General features: G+C 40.1%; 1 protein-coding gene across 6 annotated transcripts in view; it reads left to right on the forward strand.

The window, feature by feature from the left end:
- il1rapl2 (interleukin 1 receptor accessory protein-like 2) overlaps nt 1-22,775 on the forward strand; it is a 491,754-nt gene that overhangs the window by 323,642 nt on the left and 145,337 nt on the right. For all 6 annotated transcript variants that reach the window (XM_030396625.1, XM_030396623.1, XM_030396624.1 and 3 more), the window contains 2 exons: nt 9,329-9,515; nt 9,607-9,760. In XM_030396625.1, coding sequence (XP_030252485.1) covers nt 9,329-9,515; nt 9,607-9,760 — 341 coding nt within the window. The remainder of the gene's footprint in view (nt 1-9,328; nt 9,516-9,606; nt 9,761-22,775) is intronic.

The following is a 22,775-nucleotide window of genomic DNA, read 5'->3' on the forward strand; positions in this document are numbered from 1 at the left end:
TTAAAGTAAAACTGGATGCTTTCATTCTGCACTTTTCTAAAAGCTCTATACATGTTTTATTTATGTATTTATTTATTTTATTATATGTCTACATCTAAATGTTTTAACATAAGACTTTTCAACATCTTAATATGATGTTTTTATACTTATTGATTATTGATCTTTGTTGCTGATTCTAGATTTTGTCACCTTTGGACAGAGCTATTCAAACCATACTAAAAAAAACAACTGGTCATCTCATCTCTTGTAATATCAATGCTTTTTGCCTCAAAACAGGCCCATCATGCTCTGAGTGAATAGATCCTTTCCTTTCTGCGAGCCGTGCAGGCTGACATGTAATACATTTCTTTGTGTGGATGCAATAATCCTATTATCAAAACTTATCTCTCAATTATATAGTAAGCTTTTATTTTCTACTGATAGTGTCAGGCCTATGGCTTAGTAAAGGCACCTTGTAAATCGAGTTTTACAAAACATATTAGACCGCCAATGACACGGACACGTGTCTCACGAATGATCATGATAAACACCGGTGCTGTTAATGCTGCTTTGTCGGCCTGCAAAGTGTGCACGCCTCATGAGAATGAAATAACCCTAGGCTATGAAATGCAAACACATCTCTAATAAGATCAAGATGAACCATAAATACCATCCTTGCACAATCTAATTCGTACCACTTTATTAACTCTGTTATTCAGCATTTCATTTTTTTTTCTTGGAGCCATTTTCTTGTCTGCTTAATAAAGTCCTGTGCCACATAAATGTCCTCCTCCTTCCTTTTGACAGATATTCACTTGAGCAGCTGTCTTCAGGGGTGAGATGTTCCTTTAACAGCTTTTATTTTTAGGGGGATTTAGTATTTAGTAGTTTTTTTTGTGCCGAAAAAAGCGCTGATTTCATTATAATTTCACCACAAAGAACAACTCCTAGCTTGTGTTCCTAATATAACATGTATTTCTGTCTATCTGTTCAAACATGAGATTCATATATGATCGCAAAGAGTTGTAATCATTTTGTTATTTTATCATGCTGTATTTTCAGTAATAGTTTGAGATTTTGGGAATATACCTGCTGTGAGGTTAATACTCAGTAATAGCTGGTGTGTTCAGCTTTCTAGCATTATTATGGATCCCACTGCTTTTCTTAATAAGGCCCACACTACTTTGCCTTAGATTTGTTATATTGGTTGGTCTGATTGATTAGGTTTGGGCACGAAGAGGTGGTTTGCATAAGGGTAATAATCTTTGAGTAAAAATAATTATTACAAATCCATAATGATGGGACAGTAATACTTTGTAAGAACTATCATCAATACTGGGTAAATTTATAGTGAATGAAACCTTAAAAGAACCTTACATAACATTATTTCACTGAAATAACAATGACTATGACATGAGACAAGGAAATGTTATATAAGCCATTCATTAAGTAATTGTATAGGTTTATAAAAAAACATCAAAATCATGTTTATAAATGAGTTACACAGTATTTATTGACCATTTACAAAATATTATAAACATCAGTTGTAGATAACAGTAAGCACTTGCTTAATAATTGTTTTATGAAACATTTAATTGCTTATTAAAGATACAATATGTGAGAATTTTGGTTGAAAACATTCAAGACTTCAAGACAAAAATTTGAACAGAATGTGGAGGAATACCAATTTTGAGGTTGTGATGTCCAAAACTATATCAAGGTGCCATTTTAAGCATGCTAACCAGCTAGCCCCAGCCCATCCAGGTTCAAACTCCTGTGCTCAGGGTGTGAACACCAACTCTTCCCCCGTGCACCAAAAATCGGACCACTAGCTGCACAGCTAACTGAGCTAACTAGCTAAGGACAGTTACAGTTGGCAGTATTTAGCTGTTTCTCTGGTGATGTGCTGCACAATATTTGTATACATTTATGAATATTGTGCCTGTAACAGTGAAGTGAGTATTAACCATTGATTAATAAATAATGAATTGTTTATTTATTTGTAATGGTTATTATAAAGTGTTGCTAATGTGACATCCTCAAGTTGACTTCAGATTATTGCTGCTATTAGCACAACCCCTTGGAAGAAAGGAAGGAACGAAGAAAGGAGGGAAGGAAGATAGATGTTGGAACATAAAGTATGCATTTCAGGCACCTTTCAAACACTGACCAGGACAATCACGACTGCTCTGTCTGGACAAATCACACTAGGCAATCTCATGGCTGCTGGAAACACTGAAAATACATTTGTTGTCAAGGAAAATGCTAAATTGATTTGAAACACAACACATTTGATTTCCAAAGTTGACTGAAGTTCTTCTGGAAAGGAGCCAATTAAAGGAAAGTCCCAACCTGAGATAAAAAACACTGAGACTGTCGTGATGTTCAGCACATCCAAGTGATGTTTGGGATGCTATTTTTTTTATGGCGTACCCTCTGTGTTTCATTCTGCCTCGTCTGCCTCCGCTTTAATTAGTGATTCCTATCTATCTATATATCTCCCAGAATCTCGCAAACAGAGGCCTTGAACATTATTGTAATTAGGTGTTGGAGGAATATAACCAGGCTGAGGTAGGCTTGAACCTGTACGGATATGTTCTTCCTCTTCTTCCAATACGCCCAAATATATTCATAGTTGGATATCACTTGTTTTCCTCACAGGTAATTGCCAATAAGAAAAAAGACTTAGCACAGAATATATCCACATCAAGGTAACTTCATGACTTGTCATTCAAGCACAGCTTAGCAAAATGTGCAGCTATGGCATGTAGCACATTAAACAGTCTCCTGTATTTTACTTCAGGTCAATTTTACTAACTGAGGCATTTAAATATATTCTACACAGAGCCAGATATGAATACACACCCACACACACACACAAACAATTTGCATCCGTAAGAGGTGCACAGCATGCTCTAAATGCTTCTGACACAGCGTTTGCATTGCAGTCTAATTGAATCGTCATGTTTATAGTGAGATATGCATAATACATTCTTCTTTACATGGATGCTGTTTTTATCACTTACTGTTAGACTTCTGCTGCTTGGGTCGGACAGCCGAGGGGCGGTGCAACCATGACAAAGGCTGATACAAGAGTGGGAAAAAAAGGGGGACATGTTGAGGGACGCAGCTGAGAGAAAAACAAGAGCTTTCAGTTCATCTCAGTTTAGTTTGTGTTACTGACACGGATCTATACTGTAGAACAAAATCATCAAAGCAGGAAGATGACATTTTTTTTTTTAACATAAAATCCCTTTAATTACATACAGGTATTTATAGTGCATGTGAAGGTTTTTCCACATGATTCCACATTCACCATTTAAAATCAAATATCCATACACAGAATAAATTGCAAGTAGGGGAAGCACCACAGGTCTGCTGTAAAAGAAAACAGCCTTGAAATTGTCACTTTTAAGAATTATTGTGAAAACAGTGTTAGCAAACTCTATCCTAACTGAGCTGACCTGGAAGGTATTAGTCAGATATTTAATCTCCTTTAACCCCTATTTTGGTCTCCACTAACTCCGGTATTCAGCTTGTTGCTAGCTTTGTCAGACTGTGACTTATTTAAATTATCTGCAGTCACTTGTTACATTGATAATATTAATTGTTCACAAGTGCTCCTTTAGGGAAAATCTGGAGAAATGTCCTTTCTCTAATTTAACCCCTACAGCTCATTTTCGATACCACCTTGGGCCGGTGGCTGACATCTCTCCCTGAGAAATGGGGCAACCCTTCAAGACCCCCATACATCATCAGTAGGTGATGATGGGGTTCAGGCAAACAGACACAACTGGACATTTTCAAATCCTGCCTTCCACTGTGGTGATATCACTTCTGTGACTGTGCCAATCCTGGTATTGTTACAATGACCAGTCACTAAGCAGTATACAAGGTGTGCTGTTCAGGTGTGGAAATGATGTCTCTCTGGTTGCTCTCCAGTTTGTCCAAGAGGATGATGATGATTAAAATCGCTTTTCTGTCTCATGGCTATTGAATCATAAGAACAGTAAAAATATGCTTATACATTTCATCCATTGAGGCCTTCATCAGGGCTGGAACAAAATGGTCGCCTTTGTGCTCTTACATTTAAAGTTTAGTATGATCAGTATGTAGAGGTGAGTAGTCACTAGATTGGTATAAGCTGTCCCATGACAGACTACATTAGGCATGCAGGTTGGTAAAATGTCACATGGTCAGTAAGAAAAGGAAGGTAATCATTATTATTACATTATTAGTATAGGCAACAGAAATCACATGACAAACCATGTTTAACAGAGAAAACCACAAGCAATTAAGAAAACTGATTAGCACACAACATCTTGAGACATTTTAATATCCCAGTAAAGCTCAGTGTACTTGCCCTGATGAAGGTCTTAAAGGATGAAACGCATAGGCATGTTTTTACTGTTACAATTCACTTGCAATGAGATATTAAAGGCTTTTTAACTCCTCTCCATCAATCAGATCAACCCAGACCTAATCTTTTCTTGCATTTTAGAAAAGGACAAAGTCAGGTGACCTTCCTCATCACAGTAACAACAACAAACACATAGTTAATGTTGTGAAATCGTCGTTGGGTTAGCTTTAGATACTAACATTAAATGAATAGGATTAGGAAAATATCATGTTTTTTTATTCTACATGAGTATGTTATTTACACAAGTTAAGTGACTTAACTTAAGTCCCCTACATTACAAGAGTCAAGCTATGTGTGTAACTCAGTAACTCATTGTTGACTATTGGTTTCACATGGGAAATGAGCAGTACTCTCCCAGGTGAAAATCCTGTGTTTGACCAGTCCAAACACACCAAAGTCCTCCATACACAGACTTTCACCACCTTTTATACAACGTCACCTGACTGACAGCACATGAGCCTGAAAGTGGCACCTACAGAAGTGAACATACAGGGCGTATCTACAGCATCATTAGTGTAGGACCACTGACCAAGCTGCTGTGTTTGACACATTGGGAGTGAGACCAGGCTGGTGGTTCCACAGATGCATGCGGGTCAGGTTGTCATTGAGAAAGACTGCAATAAAAGCGTGACATATTTGTTAATTTTTTCATTGAACTTTTACATTGTTTGTTTCTTATTCAGTGATTAACATTTTTCATATTTTCTGAACAACACATTAGCAAAATTACGCAGGCTGTGACAAAGAGCATAAACAAGTAGATGAGAAGAGATGGAGAGAGAGAGAGAGAGAGAGAGGGCAACAGAGGCATACAGAAAAAAGGTAACTGAATCAGTGGAGGAGAAAACAAGCTGCTGTAGGCTGGAGATGGATTGATGAGGTGGAGAATAACAGAGATGGACGGATGGATGGATAAAAGGTTTTCCATGCTTCAAGTTCAATGCTCAGTGGTCTCGGCTAGGTGAATGACTAAAAAGATTCCCTGTGTCTCCTGTAAGACACACACACATACAAACTCACAAGGTAAAAACAATATCGCCAATGCTGTTGCAGCTACTATTTTGTCTAGAGTTTCGACTGGGGTTTTGCCAGTATCCAATCATTGTTGAACATCTTCTCAATTTGTCATTGTGTGTGTATGTGTATGTGTATGTGTATGTGTGTGTGTGTATGCTTTACCATTAAATATAAATAAAGGAAATGTTTCACTTTTTCTAATGTTTGGGTCATTCGGGGAAAAATCATGAAATTCCAAGAGGAAAGAAGATCGTTTAGTTTTCTACTCCGCAGCACGTTTGTGAAAGTAATGTTATGGTCTATTTTTTATTGAATTATAAAATTATATACAATACGCTATCACACCACAAAGGAGACAAGAATTGGCTATTTAACGCGCTATATCCTAACTGTATGTACCATTGCAAGTGCAGTGTCTCTAAGCTCATTAGGTAGAGCAGTCAGGCTGGGTGACAGACTAGTGGCACGGCAGCCCAGTTGCAGTCTGTCTTCTCTGCCTAACAAGCCTAAAAACACTCTTACACACACTTGTAGCAGAGAGTACCTTCTAACCATGTCTGAAATGCTGTTTGTGTCTTCTAAAATGTTGTGTTTTATAAAATTTCCCTGTGTTTTCTGAAATGTTTGTTGTTTTATTCTTTTTAATTGCTGTTGGGTCTGCATTGTGTTATGACCCTCAAGATCGCTGTATTTACACACTACAAAATAATGGGAAGTTTTTCCTTACAAGTTAGAGAGCTTGGGCTGTTGCTGAGCTGGGCCCATTCTCATCTTCTACTGCATAAAATATTAGCATTTTTTTTTTAAAGATTATGTAAGTAATGCAAATAGAAGTAAGATTAGTTGCCTGTTATTTTCTCTGCTCGAATGACTGGTAATGTTTATTAAGTGTGATCAGACCATCATTAGGTTTGAAGAAATCCATTCAATTTAAAATCACTTCTTCACTGGATCCCCAGGTCCTGTTTTGGCCGCCTTAATTAATATACTTTCATATGGCAGCTAATATGCTATTTCTAAAGGTATTTCTTATACTGTGCATATGGTCTCAAGCATGGCAACCGGGTAAAATCTTTAATCAGCTGGGCCCCAACATGGTGAGAGCCCTCAGATAACCTGAACATGACAGTCGTTGCACTTTGGCTCAAAGAATAGGCAGACATTTCGGGGGGGCACTTAATTTCTGATGTAGTTCAGACACTCTCACACCTCCGGGCCACCCGCCTCTTCCTTTGCAATCTCTCCACCAGATTTCCCCTCAGTCTTCATTCCCTTTACCCAGCCAAACTTAAGTTTGTGTACTTACTTCCAACGTTCTCACTTCCTGGCAGTCATCCAGCTCTGTGTAGCCAAACCAACACAGACACACACACACACATATACACACACACACACACACACACACACAGCATTGATGGGATAAGTGGTTTTGATCCACCTCTATGAGAAGTTGAGGTGAGGGGACAATGGTTGAGTCGTGTGTGTGTGTGTGCATGTGTGCGTGCGTGCGTGCGCGCGCGCGTGAGAGAGAGAGGGAGTAGAAAGAGAGATCAATGTGGTCTTTTGTGTCTGGGAGTGAACCTTGGAAACACACACAGCAAAGCACACACATGCACCCACACAAACAATTACAATCACCTTGAGAAGATCCAAAATGATGTTGAAAACACATTGCATCACACACATCAGAACAAACTCCAAAGTTTATTTCATTAGGTAATTTGACTCAAGGACATACTGTCACACATGTAACATCATAACAGCAGGATGTCGGGAGATACTGTGGTGACGTAAACCCAGTGTAAACCCTTCTGTGACTTTAACAGTTGGCCTACATTAGGCCTACATAGTGTTGTCCACCTTGATGCATGCAGACCTCTGGATTGCTTCTCATCGCCTCTTCCATTTCTCTTCCTTTTCCTCTATACCAACATCACTATCTGCTTTGCTTGTCAGCAGTGACTTTTTTTTTTTAATAAAATGTATGATTTTTTCAACCATGTTTCTGTTGTCATAACAGCAGGTCAGCCATGTGTGGATGAAGCTTGTCAATTATTAGCCAATCAAATCCAACACGTGTCAAATGACATCGCAACAACCAGGTGCACCTACAGTTTGTACAAAACAAAAGCATAAGGAGGCCTAGAAGAGGTCACATCACAATCTGTGTGTTTATAGGAGGAATGTAACACCAGAGAGTGTCTCATTCTCTGCCAAGCATGTGTGATGGTAGATGGGAGGAGAACTGCAAGGAATGATTGTTATCTAGTTAATCGATCATGGGTGGCTTTGTTCTTGCGGACAGATTAAAAAAAACAAAGTAGCCTATACAATGCCTAAATGGATCACCAAATAGTAACGTAAACTTTATGTGTGGGAAACACTTGTGTGAATGATGATGGTTGGCACACATCGTGTGTCATTTCTTTACTGTTCGAAACTGTAAATTCCTTGAATGTGGTTTGATCAATTTGCAAACATACTGTTTGCTCACTGTTTAATTAGCAAGAAATAATATTATGGAATTCGACACCATGTATTTAAATATTACACTAATCTATTTTTTTTTACTTGGTCCATTAGTCATAATATGTGACATCAGGATAAGTAGTGGTAGTAGTAGGAGTTCATCATCATCATTCATCACAGTGGCTCTGGAAGAAAGCTCTTATCATTGAAAATAAAAAGTAACAACGAGAATAATCCTCAAAGTCAGAAAACACAGGCTAATGCACTAAAGCTTTAAAAATCTTTTTCAACTTCTCTAACACGACATTTTGAGACTATAAGGCCTTTTAAAACACAGTTGTGAGTAATGCAGTTAATTGCGGCTGTCATGTCTTGCTTGGACACTTGAATACACCATTGGTAATGTTATTGGTAACACCAGTGCTTTTCCTCATATGGTTGTCTGGTGTAAGAACGGCCTCTGGAGTTAAAATGGCTTAGGCAGACAGCAGGCAAGTTGTGCTACACTGCAGCATAATTGTAACACACCCTTTGAAAAGCAGTCGATTTGATGCGACGTTGCTCTGCTGCTCTACCATTCAGCTGCTTTCACGCTCAGTTTGAAAGCAAGGCAGCTTGATATTAAATACCATGTTTTAAGCCATTTATTTTAACAAGGATCCACCTGTAGGCTCATATTTTAGCAGCTCCGACTCTGCAAAGCTGCAATTGTCATGTGAAATGACTGAATTGCTCTTTTCTTTCCAGTAAAAGTGAGCACAGTCAGCCAGCTTTGTACTTTTGATCAACAATGGACTTAAGTAATGATTAGGACTGATATTTTGCTTCTTAAAGCTTGAAATCTGCTTTGAAACCAAATACCGACTTTTACTCTCTGTCATGACGAACAAATCCACTCAATCTCAACTCGACGTTTTGAACACAACAGGTTATTTGCAATAAAAGGAATTGCATTTGTGCCTTTACAGTTTCATCTTTCTTGAAATTATGTTTTCTTTGTGTGTGTTAGAGGTCATACAACCTGCAATCTGCTCTGGATGGCAATTTCTTCAATGTTGTCAGAGACACACTGAGATGTCAGAGGGCCTATAATTTCACCAAAATACCCACAACAGTGCCAACAACAACAATGGTCTACCCAATACTATCACCATGAAAACAGCTCTCAAAACTGTTTTGCACACAGTTCCAGTGGTGTTTTTACTCTTGGATGAATGACTTGCCTTAGAAATACAGACTGCATATAGTTTTTATATAGTTTGTGATTTTTTCAGATGTTGAGTTGGTCACATCCACAACTGCAACTTGGGCTTTTCTCAGTGATCTTTTACTTTTTCTGAGCCTCTTTTCTCAGGAACTCTTTCTACTGCCAAGTTTCAAAGCTGTCAGTAGAGGAACATGGTAAACACAGTTTCCCAATGTTGTGTTTTATGATCTGTTTAGGAACGCCACATACTGCATGAAAGTGTCCATGTCGATGACTGTGGAGGAGAGTGACGAGGGGAAATGCTTCAGCAGCAAAATCCGCCATCTGGAGAAAGCTGAGATAACCCACAGCAAAATGATCACCTGTCCTGATCTAGAAGACTATTTGGCTCCATACAAGCAACCGCAGATGACCTGGTATAAGGTACAATAAGTGCAAGGAAATTGCTAATAACCATATCTAGGTCGTCTGTAGGCTTTTGTACATAACTTGATCGGTCTATGTCTTCTGTCAGGAGTGTGAGCAGGTTAAATGGAGAAGCTCCATCGTAGTCAACACCACACATATCTGGATTCCTGAGGTGGAGGAGGGCGATGGGGGAAATTACACCTGTGAATTACAGTATGGATCCAGACTGGTGCGGCGGACAACACAACTCAAAGTCACAGGTAGGACACATTGCATGGATGGATAGGTGGGTGTATGGATGGATGGATGGATGGATGGAAAGAAAACAACATTGATTTGAGCTATACATTTTGTACACCTAATGCAGACATATTTCTTCTTGTATAGATTGATGGATGGCTCCATTAAAAATAATGTAGGGAATGATAGGAAGGATGAAAGAAAGGATGGAATAGGAGGGGTGTGAAAAAGGATGCTATACAATAGTTTCAAATGTTTTTATTGTGAAGCCGACAGTATATCAAATATACATCATCTTGGTTTATACAAATTTTTGAAATAAATAAATGACAATAACTCCCTCCCTAACCCACCCCGTCCCACCCACCCAGTACTACTCAGGTTGTCCTACATCCTGTTTCAGGAAAGAAATAATCGGTTGCCACATCCTTTTGAAGTCTTCCAACCTACCACTAAGAGAATAGCGAATCCTTTCAAGGTGTAATGTATCAGTCAGTGCCGTTAACCATTCTTTGAAAGTAGGTGTCTCTGTTTTTTTCCAGTGGAGGAGAACAAGTTTTTTCCCACAGAGGAGACCATAGGATAGAAGGCGGCGCTGCACATTCTGTAGGTTCCCAGTGCTCCCTGATGTCCCTAATATAACCAAGAGAGGATCTGGTTGTAATGTAGTCTTGAAGACTTTTGAGAAAAATGAAAACACTGCTGTCCAGAAATGTTCTAGTTTGGGACATAGTGTGTAGCTATGAAGTAGATTTGCCTCCGCTTGGTTACATTTTTCACAGATGGGTGATATTTCTGGGAATATTCTATGTAATTTTACTCTTGAGTAATGCAGTCTATGCAGAATTTTAAACTGGATCAGACAATGTCTAGCATTTAGGGAGCAAGTGTTGGTATAACTCAGGCTTTCCTTCCATATATCCTCCGCTATCGTCATGCCCAATTCCTTTTCCCAGCCTTCCTTTATGTATTCTGTATTCACCTGATCTAGCTCCTCAAATGAATCATATATAACTGAGACTGCATTCCTCTCCGTCGTGCAGTCTCTGAGACACCTGTCTAGCTTGTCAGGGATGGCGTTTTCAAAATGGTCCAGATGTGTCCTTACAAAATGTCTGACTTGGAGATATCTAAAAAAATCACTTTTTGACAGACCATATTTCTCCTGTAGTTGTTGAAATGACGCAAATGAACCACTAATGTACAGGTCACCTACACTGTGCAGTCCGAGTTCCCTCCATCTATCAAAGCCTCCGTCTATAATAGAAGGGGTGAATGTTGGGTTTGCTGATATTGGGAGTGTAAAGGATAGTTTCCTAAGTTTGAGCTGTTTTGATATTTGCCTCCAGATTTGAATAGTACTGTGTATAATTGGGTTGTAGCTATAGTATGATTTTTTAAGATGGATGGGAGACATCACAATAGCCCCGATCGAATAGGGAAAACAATCCTCTCGCTCTATGTCCAGCCAGCTGGCGAGCATAACTGTTTCATCTAGCCAGTAGGAGATGCATCGGATATTTGCTGCCCAATAGTACCTGACAAAATCCGGGAGGGCCAGCCCACCATTTGTTTTACTTTTGCACAGATGCCCCTTTCTGATCCTATGCGTTTTGTAATTCCAAATAAATGAAAGAATCATGGAATCCAGTTTCTTAAAGTAGGTTTTGCTAAGGAAGATGGGTAAATTTTGAAAGAGGTACAGTAACTGAGGGAGACAGACCATTTTGACTGCATTCACTCTACCTATCAAGGAAATAGGGAGGGTTTTCCAGAACTCCAGTTTGTTTTTAAACTTATTTAATATAGCCATATAATTAGTCTCGAATAATTTATTATATTTCTTTGTAATTTCTAACCCCAAGTATGTGAATTTCTCCCGTGCCAGTCTGAATGGGGTTCGTTCTAATGCACCTGGGGCACTGCATCGCACTGGCATCAGCTCACTTTTTGTCCAGTTCACTCTGTATCCAGAGAACGAGCTAAATAAATCAATCGTCTCTAATAAAACAGGCATTGAAGCTTTTGGCTCTGTAATAAAGATCAAAATGTCATCCGCATAAAGCGATATTTTGTTTGTGGTGTAATCTGTGTCATAACCATGAATTCCTTTGTTTGTACGAACGGTCGCCGCTAATGGCTCCAGTGCTAGTGCAAACAGCAAGGGGCTAAGAGGGCACCCTTGCCTCGTGCCTCTATATAGGTTAATTGTCTCTGACATTGTCTGATTAGTGAGAACTCTAGCAGTAGGGTTGGAGTACAGTAATTTTATCCACGAGATAAAACTTGTTCCAAGTCCGAATTTTTCTAATACAGCATATAAATATGGGAATTCTACACAGTCAAAAGCCTTTTCGGCATCCAAACTCAGAATGAAAAGATCTTCCTTCGGATGCCTGGGGGAATACAGAATATTAAGTAGGCGTCTTACATTATGAAATAAGTGCCTGCCTGGTATAAACCCGGTCTGGTCCGGATGAATCAGTTTGGTTACAAGAGGGCTGAGTCTCGAAGCCAGAGTTTTAGCCAAGATTTTCAAGTCAGAATTCAGTAGTGACACTGGTCTATATGAGCCCACCTGCTCTAAGTCCTTCCCCTTCTTTGGGATAAGTGTTATTGTAGCCTCATTCAGTGTTGATGGCAATTTGCCATCTTCCAAGGACTTTTTATACATCCTGAGGAGAAATGGGGATATTTTATTACCAAATTTTTTATAGAACTCATTACATATCCCGTCTGGTCCCGGGCTCTTCCCATTCTTCAAGGAATTAATTGTTTTCTTTATGTCACCCTCTGTAATTTCCATTCCCAAGGAATTCTGATCCCTTTCTGACAGTGTTGGTAATTGACATGTATTTAGGAACAGTTTCATGGTCTCAGGAGCATGTGCCTGGGAGCTGTATAAGACCTGATAATAATGGCGAAATGCGTTATTAATATCGTTGTGTGAGGTGGCAGAGGTGCCAGTTCCTGAACTTATCTTATGAATAGCTCTATCACTTTCCCTTTTCCGCAATTGTCTTGCCAGCAGCTTATGAGGTTTATCCCCAAATTCAAAAAAAGTCTGCTTAGTAAAAGTAAACGCTTTAGAAATTTTTTCAGACAGAAGCATATTGAGCTGATATTTGAGGGCTGAGATTTTATTGTGTTTCTCTGCTGAGGGCTGGGCAGCATTTTCTGCATCTAGTTTTCGTATCTGCTGCTCTAGGTCTGTCTGTTTTTGATTGTTGCGTTTCTTTTGTGAGGACTGATAGGAAATAATGCATCCTCTTATATATGCTTTGAAGGATTCCCACAAAAGAACTGGGGAGATGTCGTCTTTATCATTTGTTTCAAAAAATATTTCTATCTGAGTCTCCAAATATTCGCAGAATCCTTTCCTCGATAGCAACTGCGGATCGAGCCTCCAGGATCTAAAGTTTCTCCTCAGCTCGAGCAGCTGCAGTGAGACAAAAACCGGGCAATGATCTGAGATTATTATATTGTGATATTTAACATTATTTACCCCAGATAGAAGTTTGCTGTCTAACAGAAAGAAATCGATTCTGGAGTACACATTATGAGCTCGAGAATGAAACGAATACTCTCTACCGGATGCATTCAAGATTCTCCACACATCTACCAAATTGGTATTTTTAATAAATGAGTTCAGGAAATTGGAAGCATTGGATTGAGGTGATCTCTGATTTGATGATTTGTCCAGATAGGTGTCTAAAACCAGATTGAAATCCCCACCGATAATGAGATTTGTACTTGAAATGTCTGGGATCATACTGAAAGTCTTTCTAAAAAATTCTGGGTCGTCCCAATTTGGTCCATACACGTTCAGTAATGTGATTGGTATGGAGTGTATCTCTCCTGCGACCATGATGAATCGTCCATCTTTATCAGCTAAGGTAGATTTATGCAAAAAGGGAACATTCTTACGAATTATAATGGCCGCTCCCCTTGCCTTGGCGTTAAATTTAGAATGGTATACTTGGTTTATCCAGCTGGCTCTAATTTTATTGTGTGCTTCATTTTTCAGATGTGTCTCCTGTAAGAAAATCACATCCGCTTGGATCTGTCTCAAATGAGATAGTACCTTCCCTCGTTTTACCGGTTCATTAATTCCATTTACATTCCATGAGCAGAATGTTAGATTTCCCCCTGTTCTCATGTCTCCCCCTGCCATGTCAGAATGTGTAGTCATGGTGGCACATCTGCTTCATCTGTGATCTCTGACATGGCGTCTCTATTTCTGTGTATTTTGTTCTGAGTAGCACTTTTGCCCACCCTGCCCTTGTCCTGATGTGCTCCGTGAAAAAAAACAACAAAAAAAAAACAAAAAAAACAAAAAAAACCCCCGCACAAAGAAAAGCCCGTCTCCCAACGGGTCAACCTACAGTCAAAAACCTGGGAGTGAAACCAGGCCTCCTCCCAAGAGGTCCGATCTCCCCAACTCTTATCAAAAAACCTGTTCTTAATCATTATCCTGTAACTGTGTAACTCAACAGTTATGTAAACAACCCAAAACCTTAATAAACTGTGATTATATTAATTCAAACGATAACTGGGAACATTCATATTTATATGATGAACAGAGAATCTTAGGGCACAGTCTTTTGTTCCTCTCCTGATGTCACCATCCAATCTGGGTTGGATGTGCATGAGGATCTTTTATGAACAGCACCAAATATAGTGGGGAGAGGTTTTAAACCTGTTGTCAGCTGCTACAGTCCTCAGATTCAGTTCATCTCAAGGGCTGAGATTTACACATATCTGGACCCTTGTTGTAGTCTCACCTTCACCTCACTCTGATGGGCCGAAGTGGCTGGTCGCGTATTGGCACGCTTTTTCTGGATCCGTGAAGAACCTCTCCGTCCCATTGTGTGTCACCCGTAGTTTAGCAGGATACAGGAGTCCGAACTTGACCCCGGGTTTGTCACGTAGTATCTTCCTGGCTGGGGTGAAGGCAGCTCGGCGTCTTGCGACTTCAGGTGGCAGGTCTCTGAAGATCTGTATCCGCTGGCCCTGGTACGTTAGATCTTTGATGGACATCACTTTCTGCATTATGTCTTCATAAGCGTGGCAGTAGTGCAGCCTTGCAATAAAGTGCCGAGGGGGTTCATCATTGCCAGGTCGTTTCCTCAGGGCTCTATGGGCTCGATCTATGACTGGTGCCTCTGTAAGGTTTAACACCTCTTTTAGCAGCTGAGCCACAAACTCTCTCGGCTTCTGACCGTTTTCGCTCCCTTCTTTAATTCTGGCCACTCTCAGATTCTGTCGTTTCGAACGGCCTTCCAGGTCAAGGCATTTCTCTGATAGTGCTTCAATTTGCCTGGAGAGTTTCTTAACTTTGTTTTCCAGCTCTTGTATTGTATCTGAAGTGTCGTTAGCAGCGTCGGCTAGCTCCTTCAGCGCTTGGTATTGTGCGCCCATTTGGGTGCTAAGCGCCGATACTGCTGTGTCATTATCGGTTCTCAGCGCCGCTATTTCCCCTCTCAAGGTGTACTTTACCTCCGAAATCTCCGCCTCAATCTTGTTGCAAATGTCCGACTTCACACGCGCTAGCTCTGCGTGGAGAGATGTTATGGCCTTTAGCACATCGTTGCTATCCGCCTGCTGGGCGCTCTCACCGGCTCTCGTCTCGGTAGCTGAGCCCGAGGCTTCCTGCGGGCCCGTCTCCTCGTCCAGGTCATGTCGCGTATTAAGTTTTCTCGGCATTTTTGACGTGCCTGCTTTCATATGAAAGTTCTCAAACTGTTATTGGGTAAATTTCCCGAAGTTTCGTCCGTATGGTTTTGTTGAAATGGAGTTTTAAACTTGAAATCTGAGAGCTACAGGAGAGTGCGTCCTACTCGCTCATCGCTCAGCCCCAGAGTCCCAGGATGCTATACAATAGACTTAGAAAGCATTGAATAGGCATGAATATGACAGGGGAAGGTAGGATTGGATGAAGTTGGATTTATAATGATTAACCACCATGTAATCATCTCGACCTCAAAACAGCCAGAAGACACTCACCAGCTTAGGCTGTGGTCCTGGTCAGGAGGGATTAGGAGTTCGCAGATGTATTTCGGTTTAGGTCTAATGTAAATGATCTGGTAGCTATTGAAGGGAGGCTAATAAAGAAGTGATTCAGTCACCCTTTCTTGAATTTGTTAAAATCCTCGCTTCCAACTTTTGGACTAATGGTGCGTTACATTTACATTTGTCAAATGTCGTACTGGGAATGACATCATACCCGAGTTGTTCCAGTTCCAGCTGAATAATTTGGAATACCAGCTTTAGCTAGGTTTGAGATTGTTCGCTATTATTTACAATACCAGTTGATTAACAATGCATTACATGGTAAGTTAGGCATACAAACACTGAAGCAACTTGTCCACAGATATAAGCTGGACAGAACTATTTTTAAGACTGATTCAGTGAGACACAAATAAGATAGAAGTGCTAATAAACAGTATATTTTACAGTTTTCAAAGCTGTTGATCCATGAAGCAGCCATCTTGGTCGTGCATCCGACTTTCGGGGTCAGGGGTTGTTCCAGTTAAGTGCCAACTGGAAAGCATCAATAACTTACTGTACAACCTTGATGATTTGAGCATCAGAGTCAGAAAGGACTCTGAGGTAACATAATTGACAGGATGAAATGGATATTATGGATAAGGGGAACCTAATGTTACGCTCTCAGATTTATTTTAATTTAGCTCCAGTAAAATTGTTGTACCTCAAACACTGAACCTCGAAAAGACTGTTAATGACAGTGACAAGATTGTGATCTTGACATACAAATGCGTGAAACAGACCTAGCATTGAGCCCTGTGGCACACCACAACCGGATGAGAAGCACAAGAAGATTAATTAGCAATAGCAATGGAGATGTAATATATTTTTTCTTTATATAACAAGATATAATGAGCCCGGATGGGATGGAACACATTTAAGAGTACAGGCCTGATAGGATTGATTCTGTCAACTATTGTTTGACAGTTCAGATAAATTGAGAAGGTACTGGGTCTCCATTGGGTGAGGCATGCACACACAAACTGTACTTAAAGCTCAGATTTTGTTTGATTTTTAAGTCTCATTCCCACTCGTCATATATACTGTTGCGTTAGGATGGCATCCAACCCAGCCTACACTTCCAAAGCGTCAGGATTTGACAGATTTGGAATGAGATTCAAAATTCTTAAAAAAGGAGTTTTAAGTATTAGTTCAATCATTCTGATTCAACTGAATTGCTCAATTACATGTGCATGACATCACTCTCAGTGGTTTGCGGCTGCCATCAGGGAAACAGAGTGGACTTGAACCATGACAGGAATATGTATTCTGTCTGCTTTTTTTTTCTTTATGCAATGGATCTCTCACTGAGTCCAGAGCATCCATTATTTTTGACAGATGCCTAGACTCAGCAATACATCATTCATCATTACTACAGCACTTTTAAAGTTTCCTTCAATGCACAATACACATCTAAAACAACTGGGTACATTCATAGTCCTGGCACCATTTTGTGCATTTGTATTTGAATTAGATATACAGTCTCTCTGAATGTCTGCACATTCCTGCTTATGGCTGGTTGTTGTGCCACGTGCAGTATGCATGTTGATGCCTCCAACCATTGACAACACACCATGCGTATTTTCTATGACAAACGCGAGCCCTTTAACAAGCATCCTGACTTTTTCCCCACACATTTGGATGTTGTTTTGGAGGTCCTTAAAGCAACAGGAGCAAAAACGTAGTGTTTCAGGCAGAATACAGTATTGGAGCATCAGACCGTATGAGAAAATGGATGCGTTTTCTTGAGTGTTAAAGCATGTAAACCTACTCTAGTCGTAACCCAAGATAAGATTATGAATCTGACAATGAGCATTATATGTCTCCTTTTAAGAGCACAGGAGCCTCTTTCTTAGAGGATTTCAATTATACTAGCAGAAGCCAAATTATCTCTCAAAATATCCTATATCCTATACGTTCATTTTTGGTATATGAGTCATTGCATCATATCTCAAATAGCAAATGCAGATGCCACATTAAAGCTAAACAACAAGTTCCAGCTACTCAAAGTCAGGAAGGGAATCATGCTGTAGGGGATCAAATAGAGAAGAGAAACAATTTTCTTAAGACATGATGTGGGCACATGACTCCAAGGGAAACCAAAACATGCAAATATGTTCAAAGAGATGCTTAATGTCATCAGCCCAAATTTACATAGCACGGTAAATTATCAGGTTTCAAATTGTGTCTCTTGGGTTTTTTTTGTCAGCGTAAGGCAAGCCATGACCAATATAATGCGACAAGCCTGAAAAACCCAACATCCGTTTGATTGTTCTTACCATACACCGACAATACGTCATGAAGTTTGATGTCTGCCCAAGAAAACTCCACATGCTACTCGATAGTCACTCTCTATTAGCCCTGAGTTGTTATGTGGTCACCATCAGATGAGTTACAGAAGTGAGCAGGGAATCAAACTAACATATGGTGAACTCAGTGATGTAATATAAGCATGAATGGATGTGTCTCCGTGGGTGTATCTCTGACTGTGTGTGTCAGCTGGATGCTGCACACGCCAACTGCCGAGAGGCCAATTTATCTTGTCCTGTTTAGGAAGCTGGAATATGTCTCTTATTACTTTCCTTCCTCACTCATCCTCTCTCTCCCCCTTCCTCTCTTTATCCATCTACATTTAGATCTCTGCCGCTTTCTGTCTGCCTCTTTTCTCTCCATTTCAACACACGGAGCTCAGGGCTAATTCTTTGGTCATTCCAGGCCAGTGCTCATGACCGGCGAGATTTTCACGCATGCATGAATATATACTATATGTGAGTGTATCTGTGTTTGTGTCCATCTTTGACGTCTGACTAGCTGCAAAAGTAAACAGACAGAGTTGTGGAAGATTTACTATATCATGGTACTCAAGCGTTTCAACAGCAACATTGTTGCTGTAAAGGATTGATCCCTCTCACATGGTGCAAACGGGTTTCTTCAACTTCAGCTCGAGATTTTCTGACAGCACAGTGAAACCAGCCTCTGAGACATCTGTCGGCGTGTGCCAGGCCTTGGCTAAACATCTCTGTCCTTGATTCTGTAGTTAGGTCTGTGTCTCTTGGCAGCAGGTTTTATCGCTGTGCTTTCAACATTAAATGGAGATTAAAGTAAAGACACAGGCAGAGCCTGCAGATCAGCTGTTGGCTATGATGCTGATTCCAGTAAAATACACTTAGCTGAAAAGAAGTGCTTGAAATAGACCCGAAGTTGGCTTGAAGATTGAGGAAAAAACCTGTGTTCTAAATGTCACACTCTCAATGGGCTTCTTTCAAAGCGTCTCACTGTTACTTCTTAAACATTTACTGCTTTTAATTAACTGCTGCACCTGAGGGAAGTGTACTCTAAAGCTGGGGTAATCTCTTGTGTTTACAATGCTGCTCACACTGTCAATTCTCCGCCCCAGGATGGTCTTGGGTCTAGATCAGGGGGGGTCTAAATGTTTTCCCTTAGAGAGCCAGAACAGAAACTTAATGGTGAGCCACAGGCAAAATGCAAACACTTTTTGTATTAAACTGTTTTGCAAGATCTGAAGTTTATTTAAACCAACACTTAAAAACGGCTTCAGAATCATTTTGACGGTACAGTCTCTTGTAACAGGGTGAATGGTGGCTATTTCTGCAACATGTAACATCAGTGAGAGGGAAGGATCACAGCGTTACATACATGTTTACTTTAACATACAAGTTTTTGAACATAACAATCTTATGACGTAATGAGTTGTGTAAGTAAGCACCTTCATTACTGCTGGCAAACTGTTACAGGCCTGGGATCTGTTTCAACGAGAGTGGTGTTGCACTGTGAGGAGCGCCAGGTGTCACTTTTCTGCCATGTTCAGATTATGAAAAAAAAAAAAAATCATCATTAGGGATCCTGCATAAACATTATTATAATTTTAGAAACAGCGTGGAGCCCAAATTCAATCTTATGCCGAGCCAACGTTGGCTCACAGGCTCTACTCTTGGCAACCCTGATCCTGACCAATTGTGCAACACGTGCAAGGCTTGCTTTGCTTCACTGTAGGTCTAAATACCTGCTGTCCTGGGGCTACTGAAGGCTTAATATTTCAATGAAAAAGACCAAATGAAAAAAATATAATTACTGTGTGACACTGACACTGTGTGAAGGGAGTTGTCCACGTTGGTATTCATGGTATTAGTGATCTGTTAAACTATAGCATGCAACCTGCAACAGTGCCTGACTTGCACCCTGCAGATGTACCAAATGTATATGCCCTAATACATGATAACCCTATCTGGAAAATGATCTGTTTGCTTTCATACAAATTCAATGTAAACATGCCTCCATAATAGCAGACAGACATACTGCAAAAATGTGGGAGTTACCATCAGTCACTCAGTCTCACTTGCTCCTGTCAGGCTCTTTGAACACGGCTGTTATCATTTTTCTGACCGCCGTTTTCAAGCTCAGCATCCTGACATTCTGTGACACTGGTAATTCTTGGCTGCCTGACTCATGATTTTGTCTACACTAAAGATGGCAGGGGATGATTCTGACTCATTTTAAGTCGTCAGGAATTCATTTCCACCGTGGCAGCCTGACACATTAGACTCCTGTATGTATAGGCTGACTAGACACTTTCAGTTTGACTAACTCTGAAACACTATTAGCAGACTTGAAGAAACTTTCTTGTCTTGTGCTTGTATTTTGGGGATTTTATTCAATTTCTTGAAAAACATGTTGTCTTGTATTCTTTATTTTACTACTGTATTACTGATTAAAATACAAAAGAGCAAACTAGTTTCAGTAGCAGCAGATATTCACTATTAAAGGCAGAATGTACAGAATGTGATTATGGCATCTTTCAGATTATTGTAATGCAATACAATTGACAAACATTTGAAACAATCCTGGTTGGTTGGTGCAGTCTATTAGAAGTTTTTTTAGCCCATTCATGTCAACGACCCAGATCACACCTCTTGAGGGAGAGGGAAAAAGTCAGAGGTACATAAATCGATTGCTTCAGGGACTTAAAGTACACAGAGCTGTCTCATAGGTGGAGGACAGAGAACTTAATCAAGACATGCACCAGACGACATTAATTAAAAAAAACAATACCAAAGGTTCTGCTAGTTTTAGCAAGCTAAATAAGAGTTCTTAAGACCCCAGCAAATACATACCATAATGTGTTCAGATCTGCGACTGAACATGGTTACTGCTGTACTCAGTTATTAATTAGAATAATGATAATGTTTGCAATGTGAACAAGGACCAATGAAAACAGAGGAATATCACCTTACTGAACCAGTAAGCTTCTTACTACTGTTTATTTTAAAAATAAAGACACTACATTTCTTTCTACTGCTCTGTGGTCTTTGAATAGTGTGTGTGTGTGTGTGTGTGTGTGTGTGGGCGCGCGCGCAAGCGTGCAGTCATTAGCATGCAGTCTGATCTGTCTGTTGATCAGAGAGCACGCAGTCATATAGTATTACTGTTGTAGCCTGGGGGAGAAAATGGCTCTACAATAGATCACAGAGTGAGACACACAGAAATACTCGGGGAAATGCAAGCACACACAAACAAATGGAGCACACACACGGTCCGCTGGGTAGAACATATCTGATCAGGACAGCGCAGGGACAACTTGGGGTCAGCGCAGGAGCATGGAGGGAGAGATGTTGGGAGGAACAGAGGGAAATAAATAAGAAAAAAGTGAAATAGGAGTAGGAACAGAACAAGAAAGGAACAGGAATGAAACAGACAACAGAGTGAAATAAAGTGGAAAAGGAGAATTCATGCAGGAAGTTTGTTTTTGATAGTTCTTACAATAAATATTCTATAAATATACACTGTACATATCTAACATACTCCACCAATTTACAGGTCTTGGGTAATTCTACTGCTTATGTGAAAAAAGTGGCAACAATGTTTTTGTGGTTCCAGAGGAATCTGCGTGTAATCTCATGAATTGCCTCCAGTGATGTCCCACAGTGGCTTAATTGCATTGTGGGTAATGTAGTCCCAAGGGGTTGAAAAGGAAGGAGAATCCAGGGGGTAAGAAAGGTGGTATCTCGCGTTCTACTCTACCGATTTTCATCATTTATTGAGTCCAACAGTGTTGTACAAGTGAAATGACCATTACCCACAATGCAACCTAGTCGCTGACACACCTTTTCAACCAAGGCGATTCAAGTGCTGGTTCAGGAAAACACTTTTCTGGTCTACAACAAATAACCACATACAGTCGCAGTCAAAAGTTTACATCCACTCACAAAGAACATGTATATCATGGCAGTATTCAGTTCCAATGATTTCTACAACTCTCATTCTTCTGTGATGAGTGAGAGGAACACAAACTACTTAGAAACAAAAATCATTGAAAGACAATAATACAAAAGCAAGCAAATGAAAAGTTGCAGGTTATGAAGAGGTTGTTTTGAAAATCAACCATAAACAGTAATGTTTTAAGCCCTGATTTAAATGAGCTGTTTTTGCAGACCTCAGGTGCTCAGGAAGCTTGCTCCACAGCTGGGGAGCATAGGAACTAAAAGATGCTTCACCTTGCTTGGTTTTGATCATGGCAACACTAAGTTAGCATGCCCCAGATCAGGATGCTTGAAGAAGTACATTAAAGATGCATTGTGGCCCCGAGACCATTTAGTGCTTTGTCAGTAAGAAGTAAGAATTTGAAGTCTATCCTTTGACAAACAGGAAGTCGGTGCAGTGATTGAAGGACTGGTGTAATGTGTCAGACCTTCTGAGTGTGAGTGAGGACTCTGACAGCAGCAGGCTGGACAAGCTGCAGCTGTCGGGTGAAGGTCAATCAGTTCACGTCAAAATGTACAATACTCCAGTTGGGATACCGAATAGGTCTGAAAAATGTGAAAACCATTGAAGCAGTCATGAATCTAATTCAGTCGTACTCTCTGGGTAGGAAACGTTATCCTGTTGAGCCTAATTTAATTTGGCAATGAAACTCGAGCTTGCTTGCATCGGTTGGCAACTAATATTTTGCCAGCGGTTGAATCTGCCTAC

The sequence above is a fragment of the Sparus aurata genome, chromosome 18, assembly GCF_900880675.1.
Source record: "Sparus aurata chromosome 18, fSpaAur1.1, whole genome shotgun sequence".
NCBI lineage: Eukaryota > Metazoa > Chordata > Actinopteri > Spariformes > Sparidae > Sparus > Sparus aurata.